This window comes from Pseudonaja textilis, chromosome Z (genome assembly GCF_049901715.1).
Source record: "Pseudonaja textilis isolate UNSWEBS1 chromosome Z, rPseTex1.2, whole genome shotgun sequence".
NCBI classification, from domain to species: Eukaryota; Metazoa; Chordata; class Lepidosauria; order Squamata; family Elapidae; genus Pseudonaja; species Pseudonaja textilis.
This window is the reverse complement of record NC_142008.1, coordinates 77,327,682-77,353,513: the sequence shown is the minus strand read 5'-3', so window position 1 is coordinate 77,353,513 and position 25,832 is coordinate 77,327,682. Positions and strand designations below refer to the sequence as shown.

The 25,832-nt window shown below is 35.0% G+C and overlaps 1 protein-coding gene across 10 annotated transcripts in view; it reads left to right on the top strand.

The window, feature by feature from the left end:
- TNS3 (tensin 3) overlaps positions 1-25,832 on the top strand; it is a 171,844-nt gene that overhangs the window by 79,820 nt on the left and 66,192 nt on the right. For 6 of the 10 annotated variants that reach the window (XM_087916672.1, XM_087916674.1, XM_087916671.1 and 3 more), the window contains 4 exons: positions 16,694-17,956; positions 21,367-21,536; positions 24,475-24,595; positions 24,754-24,837. In XM_087916672.1, coding sequence (XP_087772798.1) covers positions 16,694-17,956; positions 21,367-21,536; positions 24,475-24,595; positions 24,754-24,837 — 1,638 coding nt within the window. The remainder of the gene's footprint in view (positions 1-16,693; positions 17,957-21,366; positions 21,537-24,474; positions 24,596-24,753; positions 24,838-25,832) is intronic. The other 4 variants (XM_087916678.1, XM_087916675.1, XM_087916677.1 and 1 more) reach the window with 1 other exon arrangement.

Genomic DNA, 25,832 nt, shown 5'->3' with positions numbered 1-25,832 from the left:
AAAATGAATAAAATCATTCTTATGGGTCTGAAACTAATTATCTTGTTTCAAAGCTTCCCTAAAGTTCTGCCTCCTAATGCTAATCTTGGTGGCCTTCCTTGCTCAAACCTCTTAAGCTTGTACAGCAAGCTGACTGGAAGGGATTATAGAGTTTATCACTTCTTCTTTGCTGCTTTTGTATTGAGGCATGTGTGAAAGGGCATCAACCAAAAATTTCCCCTTCTTGGTATGTATTGAGACTAAAATGAAATCAATAAAAATATTGAGTCCACCTGACTTGCTTAGGAGATAATTTCCTTGGGGACTTTAAAGCTTCTAAGTTCTTATGATCCATCCATACTTCAAAGGGGATTTTACTGCCCTCTAAAAATTGCCTCCACAAACTGTCTCCGTGGACCTCACCCCATTCCTAAAAGGTCCTTAAAGGTGGTGTGTATAAGTGCATCAGCATGTCTACCATTCCTGTCTTACCATCCCCATTTATCTGTATTTACTTCCTTTGTTCTTGTTTATGTTCATACCTATACTTGTGTACATGTTTAACAAACAAACAAACAAACAAACATAAATAAATTAGGAGAGCCCATCGGACAGCAAAAGCTTCCTTTTCCCACACAGCCCACCTTCTCTCAATATCTGAAAGTTTCCGAGAAGTATATGCACATGGTTATAAATCACCCTTCTCATTTTTTTTGTAGCAATACTGCCCTCACTGCCACACCACTAGCATCTACTTGAATTACGAATGGCTCCACTGGATTTGGTTGTTTTAACAATGGCTTTGTGGCAAAAAGCCTTTTTAGCCTTTTCAAAGGCTGCTTTTTCAAAAGCTGCTTGACATTCCAGTGTCTGGATTTTGGCTTAGTTCCTTTTCCTGTTTTTAACAAATCTGTTATGGGCAAAGCAATCTGAGGAAAATTGTGGATAAATTGTCGGGAAAAATTTGCAAATCTCATAAAACTTTGCAATTGCCTTTGAGTCTGGGAGCTTTCAACTCCAATATTGCTTTTACTTTCGCTGGATCCATTTCTATGCCCCCTGCAGAACGGAACCCCAAATAATCTAAACTGGTTTTGTGAAAATCTCATTTTGACAATTTTGCATACAATTGATTGGCTAACAACTATTTTAACACTGCTCTAACTAATTTTATATGTTCTTCCATTGTTTCAGTATAAATGAAAATGTCAGCACTTCGTTTATCAACTGCCTGAATACGGCAGGTACTCCTTATAAGCCAAATGGCATTACCCTAAATTGGTAACATCCTAATGTTACCAATGCAGTTAAAGGCAGTTTTCTACTCAACTTTCTCTTTAAATCTTACTTGATAATAAGCTTCTCTCAAGTCTAGTTTTGTGAAAAAATTCCCTTTGCACAAGTATCCTAATATGTCTTTCATAAGGGAGAGAGGATACATATTTTCCACTGATGTAGCATTGACTCATATTTATGACAGTTGCAGTGTCCCAAGGTCCCAAAGTAATCACATTTTGTGACCTTATGACAAGCAAAATCAATGAGGAGCCAGATTTGCTTAATAGCCATGTTACTAATTTAACACTGCAGTGATTAACTTAACAACTGTGGCAAGAAAGATCATGAAATGGGACAAAATTCACTTGACAACTGTCTCACTTAGCAACAGAAATTTTGGACTAAATTCTGGTTGAAAGTTGAGGACTATCTATTTCCTTTAGTTTGTAGAGTGGAATATTCTATAATGGGATATTCTATTTCCTTTATTTTACATAATGGGATAACAACATGCAACTGCACATTGTATGAAAATGTGCAACGCTATTGAGTAGGACAGCCATCAGACCCTAGTCTCCCTTAATAATTCCAAGTGAATAAAATCTCCTCCCAGGTCTTTTCCAGCTTTTAATTGTAAAATCAGGTCCTTGTCCTTAACATAGGAGGCCAGCGAAAAAGAACAGTTCAAAAATAAGTCACAAGTGCATTGTCTAAATATTCTATTCCAACATTCTTCCAAAATTCTAAAGATACTTGGGAATTGAATCAAGATCTTTACCATTAAGTAATTAATATCAGAACTGAAAAAGACTTTCAAATTTAGTAGCTACAATTAAGCTTCTCTGTTCCTCTCATGACTTTCCTTTATAATTTTAGAAGGACTATGTAGTTCTTTTTTCCTAAAGTGATTGGAACATACCTGGAAAAGCTGTTCAGTTGGAAAGCATTTATTGTCAGGAGCAAGGCCTTTTTACTTTGACAGAATTACAGCCAAACTAGCCTTTGGAATATGAAGGAAGTTATGACAGTGTAGGATAATATTGATACAAGTGTCTGAAGAGTAAGAATCTTATTTTCCTTATGGAGTTTGAATTGAGATGATAATTTATTTAGTCTTGGACCATAAGTTTAAATTTTTATTTCTTAGAAAATTTATTTTCCACCTATCTCCTATCAAAAAACTATAAATATATAAAGATCCACAATGACCTGAAGTAATCCATAGACTTAGAAAGGAGAAATTCATAAGAAGGAAAAAGATGCTTAAGAACCAAGCTGATATTTCTATAATATGTCAGTTCTTGACTGTCCTGTTCTTGATTTTACAGGATGGTCAATACCAGTGGTGATATTCAGCTGGTTCTCACTGGCTCTCTGGGCAGATAGCCAAGAACCACTTAACAGTTGAGCTGGAATGCAGCTGACACACACTGAATCAAGTCAATAAACAACAGAAACTGACAGGATTAGGGCAGGGAAACCCATCAATCACCCATCTAGGGATGGGATTAACCTCTTCCCTTCAGGAAAAAGGATAAGATTACAAACATTTTCATTATAAAGAGTATTAAGTAACACTTTGTGATCAACTGACACTCCCTGGAGTTCCCCAAGACCTTTATAGCTGCTGCAGTGTTGGCTACTACTTGTTTCTTCATGGGGGGGAAAGATACAGGAGGGGACAATGATGCAGCTTTATCATACAGGCCATGAATTTAATGCATGTATGGTCAGCCAGCTGTATGGCTTCTACTGTGAAGCACCCAATTAAGAACATAGAGAACAGAATAATAGAGTTGGAAGGATTAATGGCTTTTGGCATTAGCATGAACCTAGGCTTTCAATTAGCATGAAGGCTGCTCTTAGTTTCCTTCCCATAGTTTCCCTCTCAGCTGCTGCATTGGTTTAAAAAGGAGGAATGGCTGTTTTAAGTTTTCTGCATTGTTTTAGTGGTTCCTGGTACTGTCCTTTTGGGGTGCACTTCTCTCACTCTTTTTGAAAGCATCCAGTGATGGAGCACCCACAACATCTGAAGACAAGCTATTCCATTGGTTGATTGGTCTCACCCTTAGGAAAGTTCTCTTTAGTCCTAGGTTGTTTTTCTCTTTGGTTAGTTTCCATCCATTGGTTCTTGTGCCTTTTGGTGCTTTGGAAAATAGATTGACTCCTTCATTTTTGTAGCAGCCCCTCAAATTTCCTGACATAACAATTAATCAGTGGAACAACTTGCCTTCAGAAGTTGTAAATGCTCCAACACTGGAAGTTTTAAAGAAGAGATTGGATAACCATTTGTTTGAAGTAGTGTAGGATTTCCTGCCTAAGCAGGGGGTTGGACTACAAGACCTCCAAGGTCCTTTCCAACTCTCTTATTCTATTTTAAATATTGGAACAGTGCTATTTTATTGTGAGTTGAACTAAGTGTGAGACCAATCAAGTTAGCCATGCCCACACAGTCACATGCCCACCCAGCCAGTCATTAGAGCAGAACAGGTTGTTAAATTATTTGAATCCCACCACTGGTCAATACTAATTAAATATTTGAAATATTGAAATATGCTGTTTTATATATTTAGCTTACTTTTCCTCACATCCCATATGAGCCTTGTGGTTATTATTCATAGTTTGCTTTTCACTGCTCTTGAACCTGCTTCCTTGCCTTTCACATGGTTGCATGATTCCCAGGTTTGAACTGATTCTTATGATTATTGTTTCTTCTGCTTATGCCTACATTCTTCAAATGAATAATATTGTAAATTAGTTCCATTGCTAAAACCAAAAATAATGCTTTCCACATTTTGCCAATCAGTTTTGAAAATATTGTGATTTATATTATTAGCAGTATATTAAAAACTGTGAGACTCTGAGTCAAATCCAATGCCCTGGGGAAGGGAACATTCATTACCTGCCCCTTTTTCTGATTCAAAATTCAGAATTCATAAGAAATGTTCTTATACCAAATATCTTATTTGCAATACTTTATATATACTTTATTATCTAAGAATATTTTCAAATTATTTATTTCTACATTCAAAAATGAATAATAAAGTCAGTGAGAACTGTCTGAATACCTCTGCTGCTAATATCTTCCACAAAGTGTGTTATATAAGGACATTTGTTTTTCAAGATTACAACTTTGAATTCTGGATTTTATAATTCAGGCTTTAAAGTTATTGTTGTAACTTATGTCAGTCACCTTTATGGTGATCATAGTCAAGCAGGTATTCAATTTTTCTGACCCTTGCAGAAATATTAAGTCACAGCTGAATTTTTGAAAAGCATGTTGACTCATAGTGGAATTTTAAGATGCTCACAGACAGCCCTTTTTTCTGATTCAAAATTCAGAATTCACGGGAGACTTCTTATACTAAATATTTTATTTGCAATACTTTATATATATTTTATTATCTAAGAATATTTTCAGGGCTTCTGGTTTGAGCTTCTTCGGTGACAGACTGAAATCTGCGATTGTGTGCAGTTTCGATCTGTGCTCGCCACTGGAGCGCCCTGAGCCGGCTGGTTTCGCGGCTAAGCCACCCCGTAGAGGTGGTGAAGAGGGGGGAGACTGCCAGCAGGGTCGAGGAGAGTCGCATCTCTCCTCCCTATCTGGCCATTACTCCCTTTCCCGAAGGCGGTTAAAGCCGTGGTCAGAAATGGCCACCTCAAAGAAGAACTCGACCGGAAAAGAATGTGCCTGAGGAAGATAAGAAGAGAAAGTTTTGGCTGACCAGATCGAACTGAAAAAGCAACAATATAAGGTACCCTGGAATTTGAATTATAAAGAACGTTGCTCCCAAAGAAGACTTTGAAGCGGTGAATGAAAAAGGGAAGGGAAAGGATTTGGTTTTTTTTATTTTCTTCCCTATATTGGCAACTAAGGGATATAAGCAAAAAACTGGCAAAAATCCACTTTGACATTAACAGGTATTTAAGCTGAAAATAAAAGGAAGAATAAAGATTTCTGGATTCTCAAAAACTTTTAAAAGAAGGAAAAAAACAAAAGGGTGGGATCTGGAAAAATGGAGGAAACCACCTGGAAGTGAAAGGAATTAACAGTGAAACTTTAATAAGATTCCTAAAAGATACATTTTAACTGAAACTTTGTAACAAAATAAGAGAACCCCAGGAAGAGAAAGTGGAAAAAAGAAGCAAGAAGAAACAGTTTTGGATTATTTAGATTACTTGGTGATTTTTGCATTTTTGGCTATTGGATCTATAGGATTAAAATTAATCGGGTGGTTGTTTAAAAGTTTTTTAAAATGGTATCACTCTGGAAGAATTGAGAATGAAACTTAAAAAACAGAAAAAAGACGCACAAGAAGGAAGAGATTCTTTTGGCTTTGTATTTCAATTTTTAGAAATGGAGATCCTGAATTATGAGAAACATCAAGAAATGCCTGTAGGACAAGAAGGGCAGGACAAAGAAGAAGCCATCTTCAATGACCAAGTATTTCTATGTGGGGAAAAGAAAGGAAAGGGGGGAAAGAGAGTGAAAAATTTAAGATTTGAAAAAACAACCCCAAAAAAGAGTAGTTTGAAAAGTAATTACAACATTAGGAAGAAACAGAAGACAGGATTACAGAAGAGAGAATCAGAATTAGAGAGAGAAGGGCTCAAAAAGGGAAGGGAGAAGAAGAGGGGGAAGAGGGAAAGGAAAAGAAATTATAAAGGACAGAAACAGGACATAGAGAAACAGGGAGAATGTACGAGGATTAAGGTTTTAAGCCTATTTAGAAGACACAGAGATAATGGGTGAAAACTTAATTGAAAGGGGTATTCTGCAAGGGTACATAAGATAGTATTGTTATATTAGAAATAGAAATGAACTTTGAAAATATGAAAGAAGTGTGATTAAAATGATAGATAAAATACTCATTGTAATGTAGCGTTTAATAAATAAATAAATGAAATAAAGAGAATGAGAGAATGAAATTAGGAAAGGAGGGGAATACTTTAATTATTGTCAATGTATTATAAAAATTTAAGTGAAGAGGAATATGAAAGAAACATGAAAATATTATGGAAATATTATAAGTGTTCCTAGAAGAATGATACCTTATTGAAAAGAAATGTTAAAGATGTCAAAGATTAATGATAGAGATGAATTGGAATAGAATAAGTATTTTATTTATTATTGTTATATATATATTTTCTCTTTAAGAACTTAGTGCGCATTTTAAGAATATACCAAGCAGAATTTGACAAGAAGTTATGTGTTATATTGAATGTTATAATTGTAAAGACATAAATTGAAGTTTAAATAAGAGTTGAATGGATAAAAATTAAAAGATACAAAGGTGTCATATACCAATTAGTAACTACAGGGAAAAACTTTCTTTAATGAGAAAAGAAAATATGAAATCAAAACAGGACAGACAAAAGTATAAATATAATGACTAGAAAGATATTGAAACTTAGAAAAAGATATATATAATTGAATGTAGGAAGGAATGATGTATTGTGTTTTGTGAAAACCCAAATAAAATTTTTATTAAAAAAGAGAATATTTTCAAATTATTTATGCTTAGAATTTAGAGGGAAATTTGTAGACTGTGGTGAGATTTGGAAAATTACAACTAGAAAATATGTTTTGCTCTAGAGCTTGATGAGGCAACTTTATGTAACTGAAGTTTATCCATTTTAAAAGTGAGAGGAAAAATCATATTTTTGGGAAATAGAGGGAAAGGAGTAGTAAAGGGTCTTTAATACAGTAGCTGATACCAAATAAAAATCTGTAGCCTCTCCACAAATAGAAAATAAACTAGAATGTGGACTGAATAAAGATTTGGTAATAACAGAATAATAGAATTGGAAGGGACAAGCAAAAGTCCTTATACCATTTCAGACAAATAGCCGTCTCTTTGTAAAAGCGTCCGGTGATGGAGCACCCACAACTTCTTTTTTTTATATAAAATTTTTATTAATTTTCAATAAACAAACATACACAAACAAAACACAAAACATGAAAACTTAAAACTTCTTTTTTGGAAAGCGGCTTAGTCCCGGTTACATCTTTTTGTACAGACATAAATTCAATTCATGCTCACTTTATATACCATTTCATATCTTATTTACCATTCTACATTTTCTATATAGCTTCTCCCCTCTTTTCACTCTCTTAATTCTGTTTTATTTATTTCATCTCAATTTAAATCATTATGCTTATATCTTTTGTCTGTTCTGTTTCAATTATCTATTATCTTTTCTCATTAACACAAAATTTCTCCTGTAATCACTGTTTGAAGTATGACGCCTTTATATCTTTCCCCTAAATTTAACACTTAAAATAATATATAATTTTCATTCTGATTCTGCTTAATACATTCTAAAGCTACATACTCTATTTTAAAATAAGAAAAGAATAATAAATTTATAATATATAATAATAAATTTATAATATAATTAAAAACAATAATCCATAGCAAATTAAACTCTATCGTTAAGTCTTAAGCATTTTACACATTCCTTTTAATATTTTATCCCTTTTTATAATCATATAATGTTCCAGTCTTCTAACATGATTTCAAATACAGCAATACAGTCTTATGTACTTTTGCAGAATCTCTTTTTTAATTATATTTTTACCCATTATCTCTGAATAAATCCTGTTTCTTTACATCTTGTTTCAAACCTTTGTAACTTCTGTAAGCACCCACAACTTCTGAAAGCAACCTATTCTACTGGTTTATTGTTCTCACTGTCAGGAAATTTTTCTTTAGTTCTAGATTGCTTTTCTCCTTGGTAGTTTCCAACCATTGCTTCTTGTCTTGCTTCCTGGTGCTTTGGAAAATAGGAGGACCTCTTCTTCTTTGTGGTGGCCCCTCAAAGATTTGTTAGCTGATTAACAAAAAATCATATATCTCTTCTGTATGGTTGGGTGGGCTGTGTATATCACAGGCCACCCAACCATACAAAAGAAATATATGATTTATGGCAATATTACTGGTTTTTTCCTTTTATATTTCCTTTTATATGCACTTCAGGAATTCCAGAGTGTTCCAGACAAACATTTGCTTAGTAGTTTTAGGGAAAATCTTTTACAAAGCTGCATCTGTCATTTGCTGAGGCAGATTTAAGACTGAGCTCATGGTTTATCAGGTGAGTTAAACTTCAGAGTGAGCAGTGGGAGGGGAGAAAAGTTATCTACAAGAACTTCAATTTGTAGCTTGTTAGATTTTTCTTCAGGCTGATTCAGGTTTTACTTGGTTTTATGAAGGTTCAAATTTCACTGAACTTCATTGTACCCTTTGACTCCTCCCTTGTGTTTACATTTCTAACTAAATCCAAAGTTTTATGCTGTTCCAGAAAGAAAGGTTACCTTTAGCAGCTGCTGCAGCAGAAATTAATAAAACAGTTTTTCAATGCTTATTTTCTCCCTTTTATATTTTTAAGAAGAATATTGTTCATTTCAAATAAATCTCCATTTTACTGCCTTTCAAAGTTACAGGACTGCAATAATTTTTTAAAGGTAGGATACTATTTTCTTTACAGGAATGTGAGTGTGCATGTGTGTTGTGTTTGAGAAATGTCAGAAATTCTTTGAATTAGATTTGATAAATATTAGTTTTTATTGAGATTGGCTATAACAGTATTTCACAGGCGTTATTGCATTGTACCTCTTCCTCTATTTCATTTAGAGATGCATCTCTGCCTGAGTGGCTTGTTTGGCTGTTTGTTCTGGATATAATTGTGCCTAAGTAGAAGTTCCTGCATATTTCTTGCATCTTCTTTACTCTCAATAGCATGTCCCTGTTCAAAGCTGCACAAGGCAGAGCTAGTTTTCATACTATTACATTATTAATGTGCAACCCATCACATTTATATATGCAAGGCCAAAGCCCATTAAGACAGTATTCACACTAGGCCTATATAAAACTAAGATATGTTAAGTTTGGTTTTTATATTAGTAGCTTCTGTCCATAATGGGCAAAATCTGTCAAGAAACCTATTCATTCTTCTTGCACAAGCTGGCTATTGCCATCTTCTCTTTCTACCCCTATCGGCTTCTTTTTTCTCTTTCCCACTAGTAGAGCAGCAATTAAAGACCTTGGACTACCAGTGATACTTCTGTCATCTTGGCCGTGCACTGAAATAATATTTGAAACAACCCTTTATCTAGTTATTTTGGGTCTCTGCTGCTAGATATATAAGATTTGCCCAAATATCCAGTTCCAAATTAGTATTTTGAATGATCCAATAGAATAGCAATAAGATGTGGCATGGATCTTTCCATGAGGAAGATTGCCATTTCAAAAAGGTGAAAAATGAATATGTAAAATAAAAATAAATTATGGCATGGATTTCTCATTCCAATCTTTTTTGACAAGTGGGTGATATCGACATAAAAACAGAAGAGGAAGAATCAGAAAAGGGGTAGTTGCAGTGAAAGTGAGGCCAATAGGGAAATAAATGATAATATTGAGGTTGAACCCATTTTGCATGAATGCCAAATTTTCTGCAAATAATCCCAGTAGAGGGGTTATTTCAGTATATATTCCTGTGATTTTACATATGCATCGTTTGATAGTATATGGCAGTATCCAATAATACATGATAGCAGTGATGCAGTATTATTTAATGTGCCACAGAACTATTTCCTGTTCTAAATATTTTAAAGTACAAGTCCCTTTTGTCTCTTGGACTGTCAAATAATATATGTTGTTTGTATTAAGTGAACTGTTTCAGAAAGAATAGGAGCAAATGCCTGGTTGCTATTTCTGCAAAGAGTTGCAAAAGCTCCTTGGACATCAAAGAATAGAATGTAATAGAATAGAGTATATTATCCCTCCAGCTTTTATAAACCACTTTAGAATAAATCCAAAAAATCTGTCCTGCACTCTGCTTTACTAAGAAAGCAGAATCAATTGTTGCTTATTTTATAGTGGAAATCTATGTGGCAATTTTGGTGAGACCTCTTCGCTTGCTTGCATGGACAGTTGTAGTCCTCAAACTTGGCAAGTTTAAGACTTGAGGACTTCAACTCCCAGAATTTCTGAGCTAACATGACTGGAGGGGGAATTCTGGGAGTTGAAGTCCACAAGTCTGAAAGCTGTTAAGTTTGAAGACCCCTGGTGTATACTGTTTAGGCATTGTGTTGCATGTTCAGATTTTGTATTATTTGTATTGTCTGTTTCCCAGTGGGCTGCTGCCAGGAGCATGGAGGTCTGCTGTGTATTTGCTTTCTATGCAGAAGGGGATTTGTGAACATGGTAATAGCATTAACACAAGCAAGGACTTGCCTAAACAGCTTTTCATGCTTCCTGATTTTGGTTTCTTATGTGCTACAAAAAAGATTCTGGCATGGATTCAGTTAAAGACATTCCATTTAACCTGCCTCACAAGATTATGTAAAGTGAGATAAGCTATATTCATGGTGCCCTTTGCCTCTCTGAACAAGAGCAAATGCCAAAAAAACATAGTTTCTTTGACAGATTATCTGTTATCCAAAGTAGATGGTGAAATATGTTATTTTGTAAAAGTACTGATTAAAAAAAAACATTTTCTTTTTAAAGTACCAGGTATGATCTCTATGGCTTTTATTGTGTTTCCCCCCTCATTTATTGTTCTGTATTTTGGAACTTCTTTCTTCCACTCCTCCCTTCTTTTTGTCCTCTTTTGGCCTGTTCTTAAAGAGGGTGGGTTTTTTTTTCTGGCCCTCAAAATAATTTCTCAGAATATCTCTGTGTTCTCATTCTTTTCTGATGTCCATGTTTGCTGTTATATGGATCAAGTATTCCTTTCATGAAACCACCAGAAAACAGTTAACTCTCCTTTCCCCCAACTATTCAACTTAAATGGCACGAAATTAAACTAAAAGATAATGTGTCTTTGAAAGAAAATAATTACCACATTGTTGATATTTTGTTTTTGCTATAATGGGAAATGTTTGACTGTTCTGTTTAATATATACACGAAAAACTATGTTTACTGTAGTAAACAAATTCAGAAGGCAAAATTTCCATTCTTTAATCAGGAATAAAAATAATGTGTTTGAATAATATTATCAGATTGTAAAACTGAAAGCTCACGCTTGAAGCAATGAGCAATCAGCAATGAAATCTGCTGTGTTGAATTGGACTAAGAAAAAGATGGTTATTCATTTATTTGTTTTGCCAGTACATTAGACTTTTCAGGAAAATTTGCTGGTTACTCTGTAGGAATAGGTTTTCTCTTTAAAAAATAGTTGTACTATTTTTTATTTATTTTATTTTATTTTATTATTTTATTTTATTATTTTATTTATTTATTAAATCTGTGCCATTCATCTCACTAATATAGCAACTCTGGGCAGCTTACTATACCTTCCTTCCTTTTGCATCCTGATTTTCTTAGCACACTTTCAGGAACCAAGGCACAGGCAACTTTAAAGGAAAGACTTTATTTTGAAAGTAAGGCAGCTGAAGTTAGCAAAAAATAATAATAAGGCAAAACAGAAAATTCTTGCAGATAAGAACTTAACTAAACAAAGGCAAATTCCAGGTCAAGCTGTCCAAACAAAAATTTATGATGCCATATCAATGGAGAAATGAGGTCTTAATTAACATGCCACAGTGGTAAAGAACTAGTTTGCAGAAACGAATCATACAGCATGAAGCCAGATTCCCAAATGAGCCAGGGAAAACTGTCTCTTTCAGCTTTAAATCACCTCGTTACTGAGTTCTGCCAACCTTTCCTTAAGCCTTGCTGGTCAGTATCTTACTGCTTGCTCCTGAGCTGTACACTTCAGTGGGGGTATAAAGATCTCAGGAGGAATGTAAGGAGGAAAGGGGAGGGGCAATTAAATGCCAGAAGTAGTCTGTGTTGCAGTTAAGTCTGATTCCCAAAGTCATGACACTTCCAAAAATGCAGAGGGGAAAATGTTAAGTGGGCTAGGGAGAAAGTTTTGCAGTGCGCTGGAAAAATAATATCCAATAGTGCAGAAACGTATATGCACCCTAATTCTTATGGTTCTTCTGGAGAACTATATCACATAAATCATTATAACAACTCTGGAAGACAAAAAGGACTAGTTAAAAAATGAAAAGAGGGACACATAACTAAGGCAGAATACCAGCATATAGCTCAAATTTTACAAAAATGAAGACAGGAAAGCTATGGCTCAAAATGAACTAAGTCATTTGCAACTAACGTCAAAAACCATTTAAAAAAGTTTCTTTCAACATACAAAAAGCAAGAAAAAAATCAAGGAAACAATTCATTAATAGGGGAAGATTGCAAGGAGATGAGAGACAGCAGGGAAGAATAGAAGTGCTTAATTCATTCTTTACATTTGTCTTTACACAAAAGGAAAAAAATCAGCCAAATCTACCAAAGCACTACCATAAAAGACATATTAGAAATACACATCAAAATAGGCAAGAAAATGGTAATACAGCACCTATCCACTTGAGATGAGTTCAAATCACTGGAAAAGATGGATTACATCCCAGAGTTCTGAAGGATCTATCAAATGTGATCTTGGAAACACTGAATCTTATTTTTCAGAGCTCTGGAGTACTGAGGAACTACTACAGCCTTGGAAAACAGTGGATATTTTCCCCATCTTCAAAAAAGGGGAAAAAAATGAATCCAAGAAACTACAACCAATTAGCCAGACATCAATACCTGAGAAGATCCTGGAAAAGATAATGAAATAATGGCTCCGTTGAACAACTAGAAACAAGCGAAGTTATTGTTGGAAGCCAATATAGTTTGTCAAAAACAGATCATACCAGAAAAATCTTACTGCATTCTTTGACAATGTGACTAAATTAGTAGAGCAGCGAAATCTCTGAACATTGTATACTTAAATTTCAGCAAGACATTTGACAAAGTAGACTGTAATCTACTTTTGGTAAGATAGCATCACCACCAGATAGATTCATAACTGGCTGACCAACCGCACACAATATGTACTCCTCAATGGAACTGCATCTACATGGAGGGAAGTATACTGCAAGGTTTTTTGTTAGGCCCAGTATTCTTCAACGTTTTCATAAATGATTTAGATGAGGAGCTAAAAGGGAAATTCATCAAATTTGCAGATGACGCCAAGGTGGGAGAAAAGCCAAAACTTTAGAATGGCTATTCTAGTGAAGAGAAGACCAGGGGATACATGATAGCACTGTCTCAATATTTGAAGGGCTGCCACAGAGAGGAAGGGGTCAAGCTATTTTCTTAAAGCACCTGTAGGCCAGTCAAGGAATAATGGATGGAAACTGAAGAAAGAAATTTTACCTGGAAATAAGGAGAAACTTTCTGACAGAACAATCAATCAATGGAACAGCTTGCCTTCGGAAGTTGTGGGAACTTCATCACTTGAAACTTTCAAGAAGAGATTGGACTGCCATTTGTCAGAAATGGTGTAGGGTTGGACTAGATGACTTTGTTAATCTGTAATCTGTAATCCTAATATAGGCTCAAGATCCAGAATATCTTGACAAACTCGAGCCCTATCCAACAAAGCACAAGTCAATGTTGAGAAAAGGTTTTACATTTAGGCAAGAAAAGCCAAATGTACATGACCTGAAAGACCAGATTAAGGAGATATTTTATTTATTTATTTATTTGTCAAACACGTACAAGATAGCAGCTTTAAGTATGAACATAAACATGAAGAAGGAAGTAAATACAGATAAATGGGTACAGTAAGACAGGGTCGGTAGGCACACTGGTGTGCTTCTGCACGCCTCCTTTATGGACCTCTTAGGAATGGATTGAGGTCCATGGAAGACAGTTTGAGATTGAAGCTGTGAGGGGTTGAGGCTGTAACAATGAAGTCGGGTAGAGCATTCCATCTTTTGACCACTCTATTGCTGAAGCCATATTTTCTGCAATCAAGTTCGAAGTGGTTTATCTTGAGTTTGTATCAATTGTTTGCCCATATATTATTATGGTAGAAGCTTAAGAAGTCATTGACAGGTAAGACATTGTAGCAGACAATTTGTGTACTATGCTTAGACTGGACTGCAGGTGGTGCAGTTCCAAATTGATCAAGCCCAAAATTTCAAGCCTAGTGGCATAAGGGATTCTATTGTGAGTAGAGAGTGGTGGAGTACTCTTTTTGTGAAATGCCTCTGAACCCTCTCGATTGTGTTAATGTCCGATATACATACAGTATGGATTTCAGGTGGACAAGCTGTATTCAAGAATTAGTCTGGTAAAGGTTTTGTATGCCCTAGTTAGCAATACAAAGATTGCCATGGAGGTAACATATCTACATGGTAACAAAAAATTGACATTGACCACATACAAACCCTAAATTTTAGGAAGATTTTTCCGAGATTCTAAATGAGTTCTACACTTAAAATAAAGGAACAAATTTGAAATAGCTCTCTCAAGGCAATTATGTTGTATACACATGATATCTAAATCACTGTATGCACATATCGTGGAGCATATACTTGGTACCCACATCAAACTTAAGAAATATATTTAGTTTTAGAAAAAAAATATGGCACAAATATTATTTTCTTTCTTTGGTATAAAAGAAACCCAATATGGCCTTAATGCTGTTGTTTACCTTTGTCAGAAATAGATTTGTTAGTGACTGATTCCTGGGGATTGGAATAATATGTCAAGATATTTGGAGGATGAATATGGGATTAGTCTTTATATGTCCTTGATGTTTGTGTGTTTCTTTAAGAAGACAATTTTGGTTAGATTAATTCATTGTTAGCCTTCCCTCCACCCCCAGTAATCCACTTGGACCCATAGACAGGTAAGCATGAAACCTAAATATGTAATGTTAGTAAGAGATATGAGGAAGCCTAGTTGCTGATGCCAGTTGACTAGGGAGGACTGGAATTGGCTTCTATGCATGTAGCTTAAATATATAGGGCTGAAATTCTAAGATTTGCAGATTTATATATAAGGTTGTGAGGACATTGTAGGCCAGTAGTCCCCCCCCCCCATTAATTATGTTATTTAGATACATAGGATTAATTTATACCATAAATAGTCTTTTTGAAATTCAGCACTATCTGGAGAAGCCCATAATTTTATCATCAATAATATGGCAGTGATGATCTGTTGGCTTCTTCTGATATAGAATGATGTATACATTGCACTGGGGAAGAAAATTATTTATACTTCTCTGTGTTGCTTCCAATGGAAATTCCACCATTGTGTCTATTATCAAATACAGGTGAAATAAGGTAATATTATTTAACTGTAGTATGATATCAGCATCTGATATTCTTTGAAAGGCTTAGTTTGAAAAGAAATTTGAAACACTGACATGGCAAGATCAAGTCTGTTTATTGCCTGCCATTTTAGAAGTTATACCCATATTGGTAATTCAGAAAAATGAGCAATAGTTCTGCAGAAATAAAAACTTACAACTACAATTAAGCTCACATTTTCTGTTGCTAGGCAAGACAGTTAATTGTTAAGTGAATTTTGCCCCCTTTTACAACCTCTCTTACCACAGTTATTAAGTTAGTAAAACAGTTGTTAAATGAATCTGGCTTCCTATTGACTTTGCTTCCCAGAAGATCACAAAAGGTGATCATGTGAGCCTGGGATACTGCAATCATCATAACTATGAGCCAGTTGCCAAATATCCAAATTTTGATCACATGACCATGGGGATATTGCAACAGTTCTGTGAAAAATGGTGAGAAGTCACTTTTTTCAGTGATATTGTAATTTCTAAAAGTCACTAAATAAAAGAATATAAGTTAAGGACTACCTATTCCCTAAATACCCTAGAATTGTATTTTCTGCAGTGATTGGCTGGTATTATAGATTCTCCAAAAGTATCATATGATTCCTTTTTCCCCTCCTGTTTATCTAATTTAAATTAATTTAGCGGTAAAAGATAAATTAACAGAAACTGGAGTGGGAGAAAAGGAATCATGTTACCAAGTATGAAAGATCAGATCCACAAGTGAAGGTCCAGTTAAACTGATTGGACCTGGACCCAACATTTGAGCCAATTCCTATCCGCATCGGTGCTAGTCATGCTATGCATAAAAATCTTGTCAACTAATGGTCAGCATCTGCTTGGGGTTAGATAAAGGTCAATTAGAAGTTGCATTTATTTTGCTTGTGGCTACTGGGACTTCAGATTAATCCCTCATTTAACTCTTCCCCCAAGCTCTGCAACTCCTTTTTCCCACAGAACCTTTTGAATCAAATTGGTCTTGGTGATACTGTGCTATTATTCATTCTGCAATACTAACAATTGTACGATTATGGAGCCAATAAATGTTTACCTTTGTTATTACATCACAACAATCTATTTTGTGAAACTAGTCAAAGATGGAAATTGTGTTCTGTGCAAAAAGTGGAAGCACTAATGTAAATAAATTATAGCAATTGTATTAAGGTTGACAGAATTAACAATCTCATGCCCTGTTTCTATTACTATATAAATCTCTCTTCCCCATCCCATTTTTACTGTAATATCGTTTCTTCATATAGTTATTATATTTTGATTCTCATTTCTCCTTTACAGTGCTGCACTCCCATGGTCCGATTGATGGCAGCCTTTATGCTAAGGTGAGGAAAAAAAGCTCGTCTGATGCCAGCATTCCCAGCAGAATCAAAGGTGCCACAAATAATAACTCTGATCATAGTGATCATACCCTATCTGTGAGTAGTGATTCAGGACATTCTACAGCTTCTGTAAGGACAGAAAAAACTGAGGAACATCCTCCAGGAATAAAACGAATCTTGAGTCCCCAGGAAAAGGAAGAACTTGATCAATTGCTTAGTGGCTTTGGCCTAGAGAACTCAATCATTCCGCTCATGGAAATGACTGATGCCCAAAGCAAATATAGTGAGACCTGCAACAAAGTGCCAGCCCAAGTTCATGTGAATGGAGATGTCAAACACAAGGAAAGAGAGACAGATATTCTAGATGATGAGATGCCCACTTATGATCTTCACAGCTTGGATAGTTTTGGAACATTGTCTTCCTCTGAAGGTCAGCAATCTAACCACCTTGGGAATTTGAGCTGCCATAAGAGTTATCAGAATTCCCTCCTGTCAGATGGCTTTGGAAGTAATACTGGAGAGGAACATCATAACATTCTGGCTGCAGATCTGGGAATTAATGTTGACTCTATGTATGAAAGGTCCTTTGGAAGGATTGATACAAAAAGTTGTCAGCAGCTGTCAAAGAATCCTCCAGTTTCCACCCATTCATCCTATAGTGCCAGTAGCTATTCAACCCAGACATGGGTGCGCCAACAACAAATGGTAATTGCTAATCAGTATATCAATACTCCAGAGAATGAAGTTGGATTTGGTATTCATAACATAGTTGCAAATGTGGGCAACCTGGAAAATCAAGCCAGAGTTCCAAATACACTTCTCCAAAGCTCCAGCAGTAGAAGTGAGGTACAAAGGAGGCTTGGGAGTATATCATCTTCTAGTAATGTGGTTGAAACATCTGAACCAAAGGTTTCTAAATTAAGGTTTCTCTCTGAAAATGGTGGAAATAACAATGAATTGAAACAGAATACAAGAAGCAGTGCTGGAGTTTTGCCATCTTCACCAACTTTGGATATTGATCAGTCAATTGAACAGCTAAACAGACTAATTTTGGACCTGGACCCAACATTTGAGCCGATTCCTACCCGCATCGGTGCTGCCACCAGGGATTCAGATCAACTGAATGACTTGGTTAGTCATCAAAGAGATGAAGAAAGGCTTGGGATGGGCTCTAGGTTCCATGTGAAAACTGAAGTCTCTAACATAAATTCATCTCAGCAGGGTGAGTTGTTTTAAATACTATATTCATGTGATTTCTCTTTTCTTCTACAAAAAAATTCTATTTGATAGTTAATAGTATGACTAACTGTTAAAATACCATCTTGAGCAATGGAGTATGTGTGAATGCCTCCTTTTCATAGACCTTGGAATGTTTAGAGAAAACTGAACAGCCATTCATTTTTTTTAATTAACTGATTTTTCTCCACCTCTCATATGAAAAGAAGTTTAGCCTTTCAAGACTGGCTTTTATGCTTCATTATATTACACATTCTAATTATGGAAAATTGAATTCTAAGCCTGGAAAAATGAGTTTCCAGAACATGGTGCATCAATCACAGCATTTACGTACTTAGCATCCCCCCCCTTTTTTTACTCTTCGTATTTTTTTTGCTAGATGCTTCCTAAGAAATGGTGACAAGAAAGGAAGGAAAAGACAAATTATCAATCAATTATTATCTTTTTAAATTTGAAAGAATTAATATCTGCAGTGCCATGATTGAGTTGTGACATTATGGAACTAGTCTAAGACTTTCTGAGCTATTCCTCTCAAGCATTTTTTCACAACTATTTTTTTGAATGGCCCATGACAAATATGCCGTGTTAAAACTTACTATTCAAATAATATTTTGGGCAAAAGCAACTCACATTTTGAAATTGGGAGGGACACTTCGGATTTTCAAACTGTTTTTGAGCCCGGGAGGGAGGTTGGTACATTGATGCTATATTTCAACAATCAATTAAGCAATATCATCTTGTGGATCCTATCTCTGGTCAAGTAGGGCATTTCTATTGTAGTCCCAGTTCTCAGAACAGCATTCCCTAGGATATTTTTATTGACTATCTATACAAGCCTGAAAACTTAGCTCTTTTCCTTGGTTTGGAGTTTTTGGTGAGCCCAGTTATTTTGAGAATGATGTTGGAGAGATAAGTTTTTAATATGTCCTCATTGAACTAATATGTTCTTTTTTATATAATGTTATCATTTAGCATTTAAACTTCTAAAGCCACCCAGACTTATTTTATAATTGGACTCCTAGAAATTTAATAAAAAATAAATAAACCACAGCTAATCCTGATGATATCAACTAAAGACCAAAGGTGAAAAACAGGGGGAATTGAAGATTTATAAAGTACAATGGATATCTTGAGCCTCCAAGAACCTATTTCAGCAATATGTTTCTGAGGGTGCTCTGGTTGCTGCAAATATGAATAGTGAACTCTAAATAATTCACTATTCATATTTCCTCCAGAGGTTTTGGGTGCTCTGTCACTGGATGTTTTCAAGAAGAGACAGGACAGCCATTAATTGGAATGGTATTGGGTCACCAGCTTGAGCAGGGGTTGGACTAGAAGACTTCCAAGAACTCTTCCAACCCTGTTATTCTGTGCTCTTTTTGTATAATAATCATTAGGTGTAAAGAAACTGTACCAAAAAACTGTACCATTTATTGGCTTAAATTAGTTTCTGTATTAAGAATTGTGCCCCCTGCCTCTTTTCTCTCTCTCTCCCTCCCTCCCTTCCTCCTTCCACTCCCTCCCTCCCTCCTGTAAACACCCATCCACTCAAGGAACTTTGGAGTGGTGAACAGAAATAAAAAGTAAACCATTAAAAATCCTGATAGACAACTAATAGCCAATCCAATCCACTAAGGGAGCGTCAAAACTTAAAATCTATTCAAACCAATTATTTCTCTAATGTCATATTCTGTTGGCATAATTGTTGGTCAGACAGATGACAATAAAAAGTCCATAGGTGAAAATTCCTCCTATTCAGATCTCTCAGAAACATATTTGAAAAAAAAACTATCATTGTTCCATTCTGTATTTAATTATATAAACTGCATTGTGTATGCAGTTGGATTTGTCAAACTGGATTTCTTCGAGGGCCATATCAGCATTGTACTTCTCTGCAGGCTGGGGCGGGTTGAGGGTGGGTGGGGAGATGAGACTGACGCTTCCTGCAACACCCTGCCAGCCAAAACAGTTTGTTTTGGCTGGCAAGGTGCCGTAGGAGGAGCACCCCTGTTTTGGCTGCCTGAGGCACCATGGACCTTTGCTATTTTCAGGCTGGCCCCATGGGCCAGATTTAAGTACCCCGTGGGCTGGATCCAACTTTATATTTCTTTCTTTTATTTCTAACAATCCTAAGTTTTAATCTGTTTGAATAATATTGTTGGTTTTCGTACTTTTTTTTGTTCCTTTTCACAAAATTCTTCAAAACCTAAATAAGACCCTTTTGTATATCCAATATAGAAGAACTATACAAATAACTCACTTGGTTGCTTGGTTGGTTATATATCCCTTTTAATTATTAAGACGTCAGCCAATTTTTATATTTGCAATTAAATTTTTTTAATGTCATTCTTGTAAAGATCCACTTTTAATTCAATCTCTGTCTTGCTAAGTAGAACATACTCCTCTTCCATAACATTTTAGACTTAGTTTATCTATAGTAGCAGACACTATTAAAGTTAACTTCTGAATCCATTGTTCAAAAATATCCTTAAATGCTTTTCTTTTTCCTTTTCCCTTACACATTTTCCTCTCCTATTTTCCCATTATTTTCTTTCTTTTTTGTATTTTATATTTTGATAAGCTAATTAAATTTGTTTTTTAAAAAATCCTTCAATATGTCCAATGTTAAAATATTTTTCTTCCTTTTGTAACTGAAAATCAAGTTTAAATGTTGTTACCCTTTAATATAAAACAGTATTTCATTTGCTCTAATTCCATCTAGTGTCCATTTTTAAAAATCTTATTATTTTTCAAAACAAAAGCATTTTTCATGGGAAAGATTCTTTATAATTAATTCCAAAATCTTAGTGGTTAAAATGCAGTATGCAAGCTAACTCTGCCGACTGCCAGATATCCAACCATACCCTCTTATTATCTTTTAGTTGTCTTCTGGGTAGAAAACCACACTGATCTTCATGTATGTAGTCTCGTAAAACTTTGTTTAGTCTTTCAGTTAATGTAAAGATTTTATAACTGTGAAGAAGAAAAATAGTCATGTAATTCTTCACAGAAGTTAAGTTCTGCTCTTTTTTGGGTATTGAAGATATGTAGGCATCTTTCCATAAATCCAGTACAGATTTTTCCTATAAAATTTAGAATTCATTAAGTCCTTCATCAGAAAAAGTAAATGATCTTCAAAAATTGTATAGAATCCACGTGATAAAGCATTGGACCCAGCGCTTTACCTGTCTTAGTTCTTTTTAATTGCTTCTGTTATTCCAAAGATTATTGGATTGTTCAGAATTTGCTTATAGACTTTTTTTTTAATAATTTAGGAAGATTTTGAGTTGATACGTAATTATCAATACTTTCTAAAGAGATTTCCCATTTCTTATATAGATTAATATAATAGTTCAAAAATATTTAAATATTTTTATTATCCATTTTTATTTTCAGGTTTTCAAGATGATGGTATATTAAATGGAAAAAACAAGAAGTTAAATCCTGAATCTTATGACAATGATATCTCAACACAGTCAATATGCAGAAAGTATAGATGGACAAAATCTGATGTCCCTGACCATTCTTTAGGACAGGACTTAGCCTCTGCAGTAAAAACCAAAGAGGTAGGGGAGAAATGATTAAAATAAATTGGCAACTTATTTTTTTTAAATAGTAACATTTAAAAAGAAGTGAAAAATATTTCAAATTTTAAACTATGATCTGTGGATGCTGTTGCTCTATTTGTGGCAGCCAATAATAATCTGTTACCAATAAAGAGGAATATTTGTACTTCAGAGTTGAAATGAGGGGGTCGTTGGTGGTTTCTGAGCTTGCTTGTTTTTTTGTTGCAGATGTTTCATTACACCAATTAGTGTACTTGACTGAGGCTTGCCCCATCAGGGTTGGTGGGAGTGGTCATGGAGTTTCTTTGATTGGACTGTTTACTGTTAGCTTGGTTTGATATTAATCTTGATGTTAATCTATGCACATCAGAGTGTTGATTGCTGGTAGAAAGGTGTTTGGTCTTTTTGGTCAAAACCCTGACAGGGAAACCATTAGAAGTTAAACTGAGAGCAAGCCCTACTCGTTACTAGTACTGATGATGATGTTATCTAGTTTATGTAATGACATATCTGCAGGAAAATCACCAAACGCAGAAAGCTCCAAGGACTCCTCAGTAATTTGTAACCCTGATTCTTGACCTGCCAGAATGGGAATGAAGTTGCATATCAAATTAAAAGTACAGAAGAATGAAATTTTGATATAATGTACAAGGCTGTTTCTTTGCCAAGTTATTTTCTCTGGACTTCCACATATTTGTATGCAACTCCTGATACTTTTAAAAAAGCATATAATACATATTATTTAAGGGACACGGTGGCTCAGTGACTGAGACGCTGACCTGGTGGGCAGTTCTGCGGTTTGAATCCCTAGTGCCACCTAACAGAGTGAGCTCCTGTTACTTGTCCCAGCTTCTGCCAACCTAGCACTTCGAAAGCATGTAAAAATGCAAATAGAAAAATAGGGACCACTTTGGTGCGGAGGTAACAGTGTTCTGTGCGGCATTTAGTCATGCTGGCCACATAACCATGGAGATGTCTTCGGAGAGCTCTGGCTCTTCGGCTTTGTAACGGAGATGAGCACTGCCCCCTAGAGCTGGAAATGACTAGCATGTATGTGTGAGGGGAACCTTTACCCTTACATATTAGTTGTTTTCTTCTGTTAATAGAATGCTTTTCAGTATATTCTTTGACAATCACGTAGCTCCCTGCATTACTAATTTATTTTTTAATTAATAAAAAATGAAATGGGAATGTAGATGCTTGCAACAGTGCAATCTTTCTTAAGAGTGTGCCAGCCTCCAAAATCATTTTTATTTCCAAGTAGATTTCTGAGTTTCAAGTGTGCCCTTCAGGCATTTTCAGAATATAAAAATGGCAAATAGGTAGAGCTACCACTTTGTTTGAAAATGTACAAACCAATCCAGACTAAAAGAAGAATAAAGGTAAATTTGAAAATGGATTGCTGAGCTGCACAAAGCATTCAAAAGACACAATGAACCATCATGAAGCATATTGGTTAAATGAAGCATCCCCTTGCACATAGCATTAAAGCTGGAACACTTAAGAAAGATTGCATTGTTGCTTCAAAGATTTTCCAAGTTTCTTTGCACACAAATGCATACACAAATATTTTGCTGACAGTTTTATCAAAGATGTTGTCTATGTATATGCATTTATGCAAAGACAACTAGGGCAAACCTTGAATTGTACATGTGTGTGCATTCACCTTCCCTTCTGCATCCATTTTAATTCAAGTAATGTTTTATAACTGACTACACTGACAACCAGTTTGTCACAGCACTTTCAAACTTCAAACTTCCAAATGTGACCCCAAACCCCAAGATGCCTGATAAGGTCATGTCAGTTTTTTCATGAAGACATTTTAATAAAATAAGAAGGAACAGACAAAGAGCAAATACTTTAAAGGGTTAGTATTAGGTTAGGGTTAGAGTTAGAGTTATGATATCTATCCAAAGGATTTTAATATATTGAATATTGGGCATGAACAAAATAGTGTTCAATAGTGAGAAATGATATAAAGATATAATACCTGGATTGGCATTATTAGTTCTGAGAAGAATTAGAAGGCTACCATGAGATATATCTGAAGAGGTATCACAAAGAAGACATTATAGATATTAATTAGTGCCTGAACCTAAGACAAAATCGGTTGGTGGAAACTTTAGAAAACAAGATCAAAGCTTGAAACAAGGTGGAATTTCCTGAATACGAGAGATATTAATTAGGGGAACAGGCTTTCTCCTGAAGTCATTAATACTCTATCTCTGAAAGTTTTAAAGTAAACATTAGACAATCATTTGTCTGGGATGGTCTGGGGATTCCTGCACTAAGGAGCTGCATGATCTCTATGAAATCTTCTTTATTATTCTATTATTGACCTTTTCCACATTATACATATGGCATACTATATATATTGATAGATTTCATAAATATCTTCATTTTAAAAATTGTGGAGACCTTGATGCTTTCTGAGCTTGCTTGGTTGTTGATGTTTCATTATCTAATTAGTTCAGTGATAAAACATCTTCAAAGAAACAACCAAGCACAGAGAGTACTAAGGACTCTAAAATTCAACCTTGAGCTGCAGATATTATCTTCTATTCAGATTGAAAAACTGTGATAGTCTTTTGCCTTGGAAATCTTTGATATTGGCAGGTGTTTTGGGACTCAATTTCATTATGGAAGTGGAAATAGTAAACAAATGGTTCTTTCCACAGTGTTGCTTTATTTTGAAAGGGCAATATTTATAGGGTTTAGTACAAATTCTTAGAAGTTGGAAACCATTCCATTGTTTTTAGAAAATTATAAAGTTGGCGTTTGGACTAATTCTTGTTTGTCTATTTAAATGTTAACAGTTTCATAAATCTATTTTTTAATTAAAACTGGCAACTGACTAGAATAAATAGGGCTATCTATGAAGTTTGTATATGGTTACGACAAATGGTTTTCCATCCTGTAATCCTGTTTTACATTCCAGATGGGTATTGTAAGTTATTTGGAAAACCCAAATGAAGAAGATGGAAAAATTTTCTCACCCAGCAAGAATACAACAGTTCCACTTACTCCAGCATTTCCTGTATCACCAGAGGCTACCTATGGTACGTGGACATGACTGTTTTGGAATGATGGTTTCTTTATTTCGTTAATGAAAATTTATAATTCACAATAATCACTTAGTGATAGTGAGATAGGCAGTGCTTAAATTTGATTTAAAAATAAATAATAGAAGTCTTGTTTTATTATTCACCTTTTATAGTTAAAACTCCCTTGCAATACCAACAACTGAATCCAACTGATCATGACACCTATGTCCCATCAGAGAATTGCAGAACTGATTTTGGTAAGCGAATCAGTTGAACTTTTCAGTAAATTAATTTGAAGTTTGCATAAGTACATTTATACATTTAATTTTTATTATTAGTGTCTTCAGAAGGTATTGCAAATTTTACATGGATAGAACGAATTCTCATCTTGATTGATTAGGTCTTTCATGAAAAGTTGTTGCAGTTTCTTAAACTGTTTTTCTACTAAGTAAATAGTATGTAAAACAAGGCTAAAAATGCAGCCTGCAAGAGGCAAGGCAATATTGCAAAGTAGGCAGGATTATAGCAAAAGGTGCCCTAATGACTCAGGATTTTTTGGGGTAAGGTATGTTGAATCTACACTTGTAGATTTAAATATACAATTGCATTTTTTTTCTTGCTTCAAAATGCCTTCAAAAAATGTCATCAATTTTCAAAATTTTGTTGGAAGAACTCTGGAATGTACAAAAATAAACTAGGTGGGGGATATGTGCAGCCTTGAGGCCCTCAGGTCATATATGTTTTAAACTGTCAGACACTTTTGCAAGTTAATTACAGTCCAGTGAAGGTTTTGAAGACTGTAAGAATCCTTGTTTAAATCATAAGTTGTTATTTTGTCATTAACTTAGCTAAAATTATTTTCTGTATATACTTTGCTCTACTTGTGTGTGTGTGTGTGGGTATGTGTCTTCACTGAGTCTCAAAATCATACATTAAAATACAAACCAACATAAAAAAGAGGAAAGTGAGAAAATCTAAGGAATATGTGCTGCAGACAATAAATTCTTGCCGTTCAAATGTTTTGAATGACTGTGTTGGTTTAGACTTTTGAGGACTAAAGCCCAAAAAAGTTGGAGTAAAGTGCTCTTCCTTATCCCAATTTTTTGCCAAGTTGGCCTTTAGTGAAAGGCAGTTCAAACTGTTCCTTGGTTTCATAGGCAGGCAGTAGGAAGAATTTCCAGGATTACATAATTGGGCATGTTGGTAATTGTTTGATTGCTTCTCTTGGTATTTTTCCTTTTTCCTTATTAAC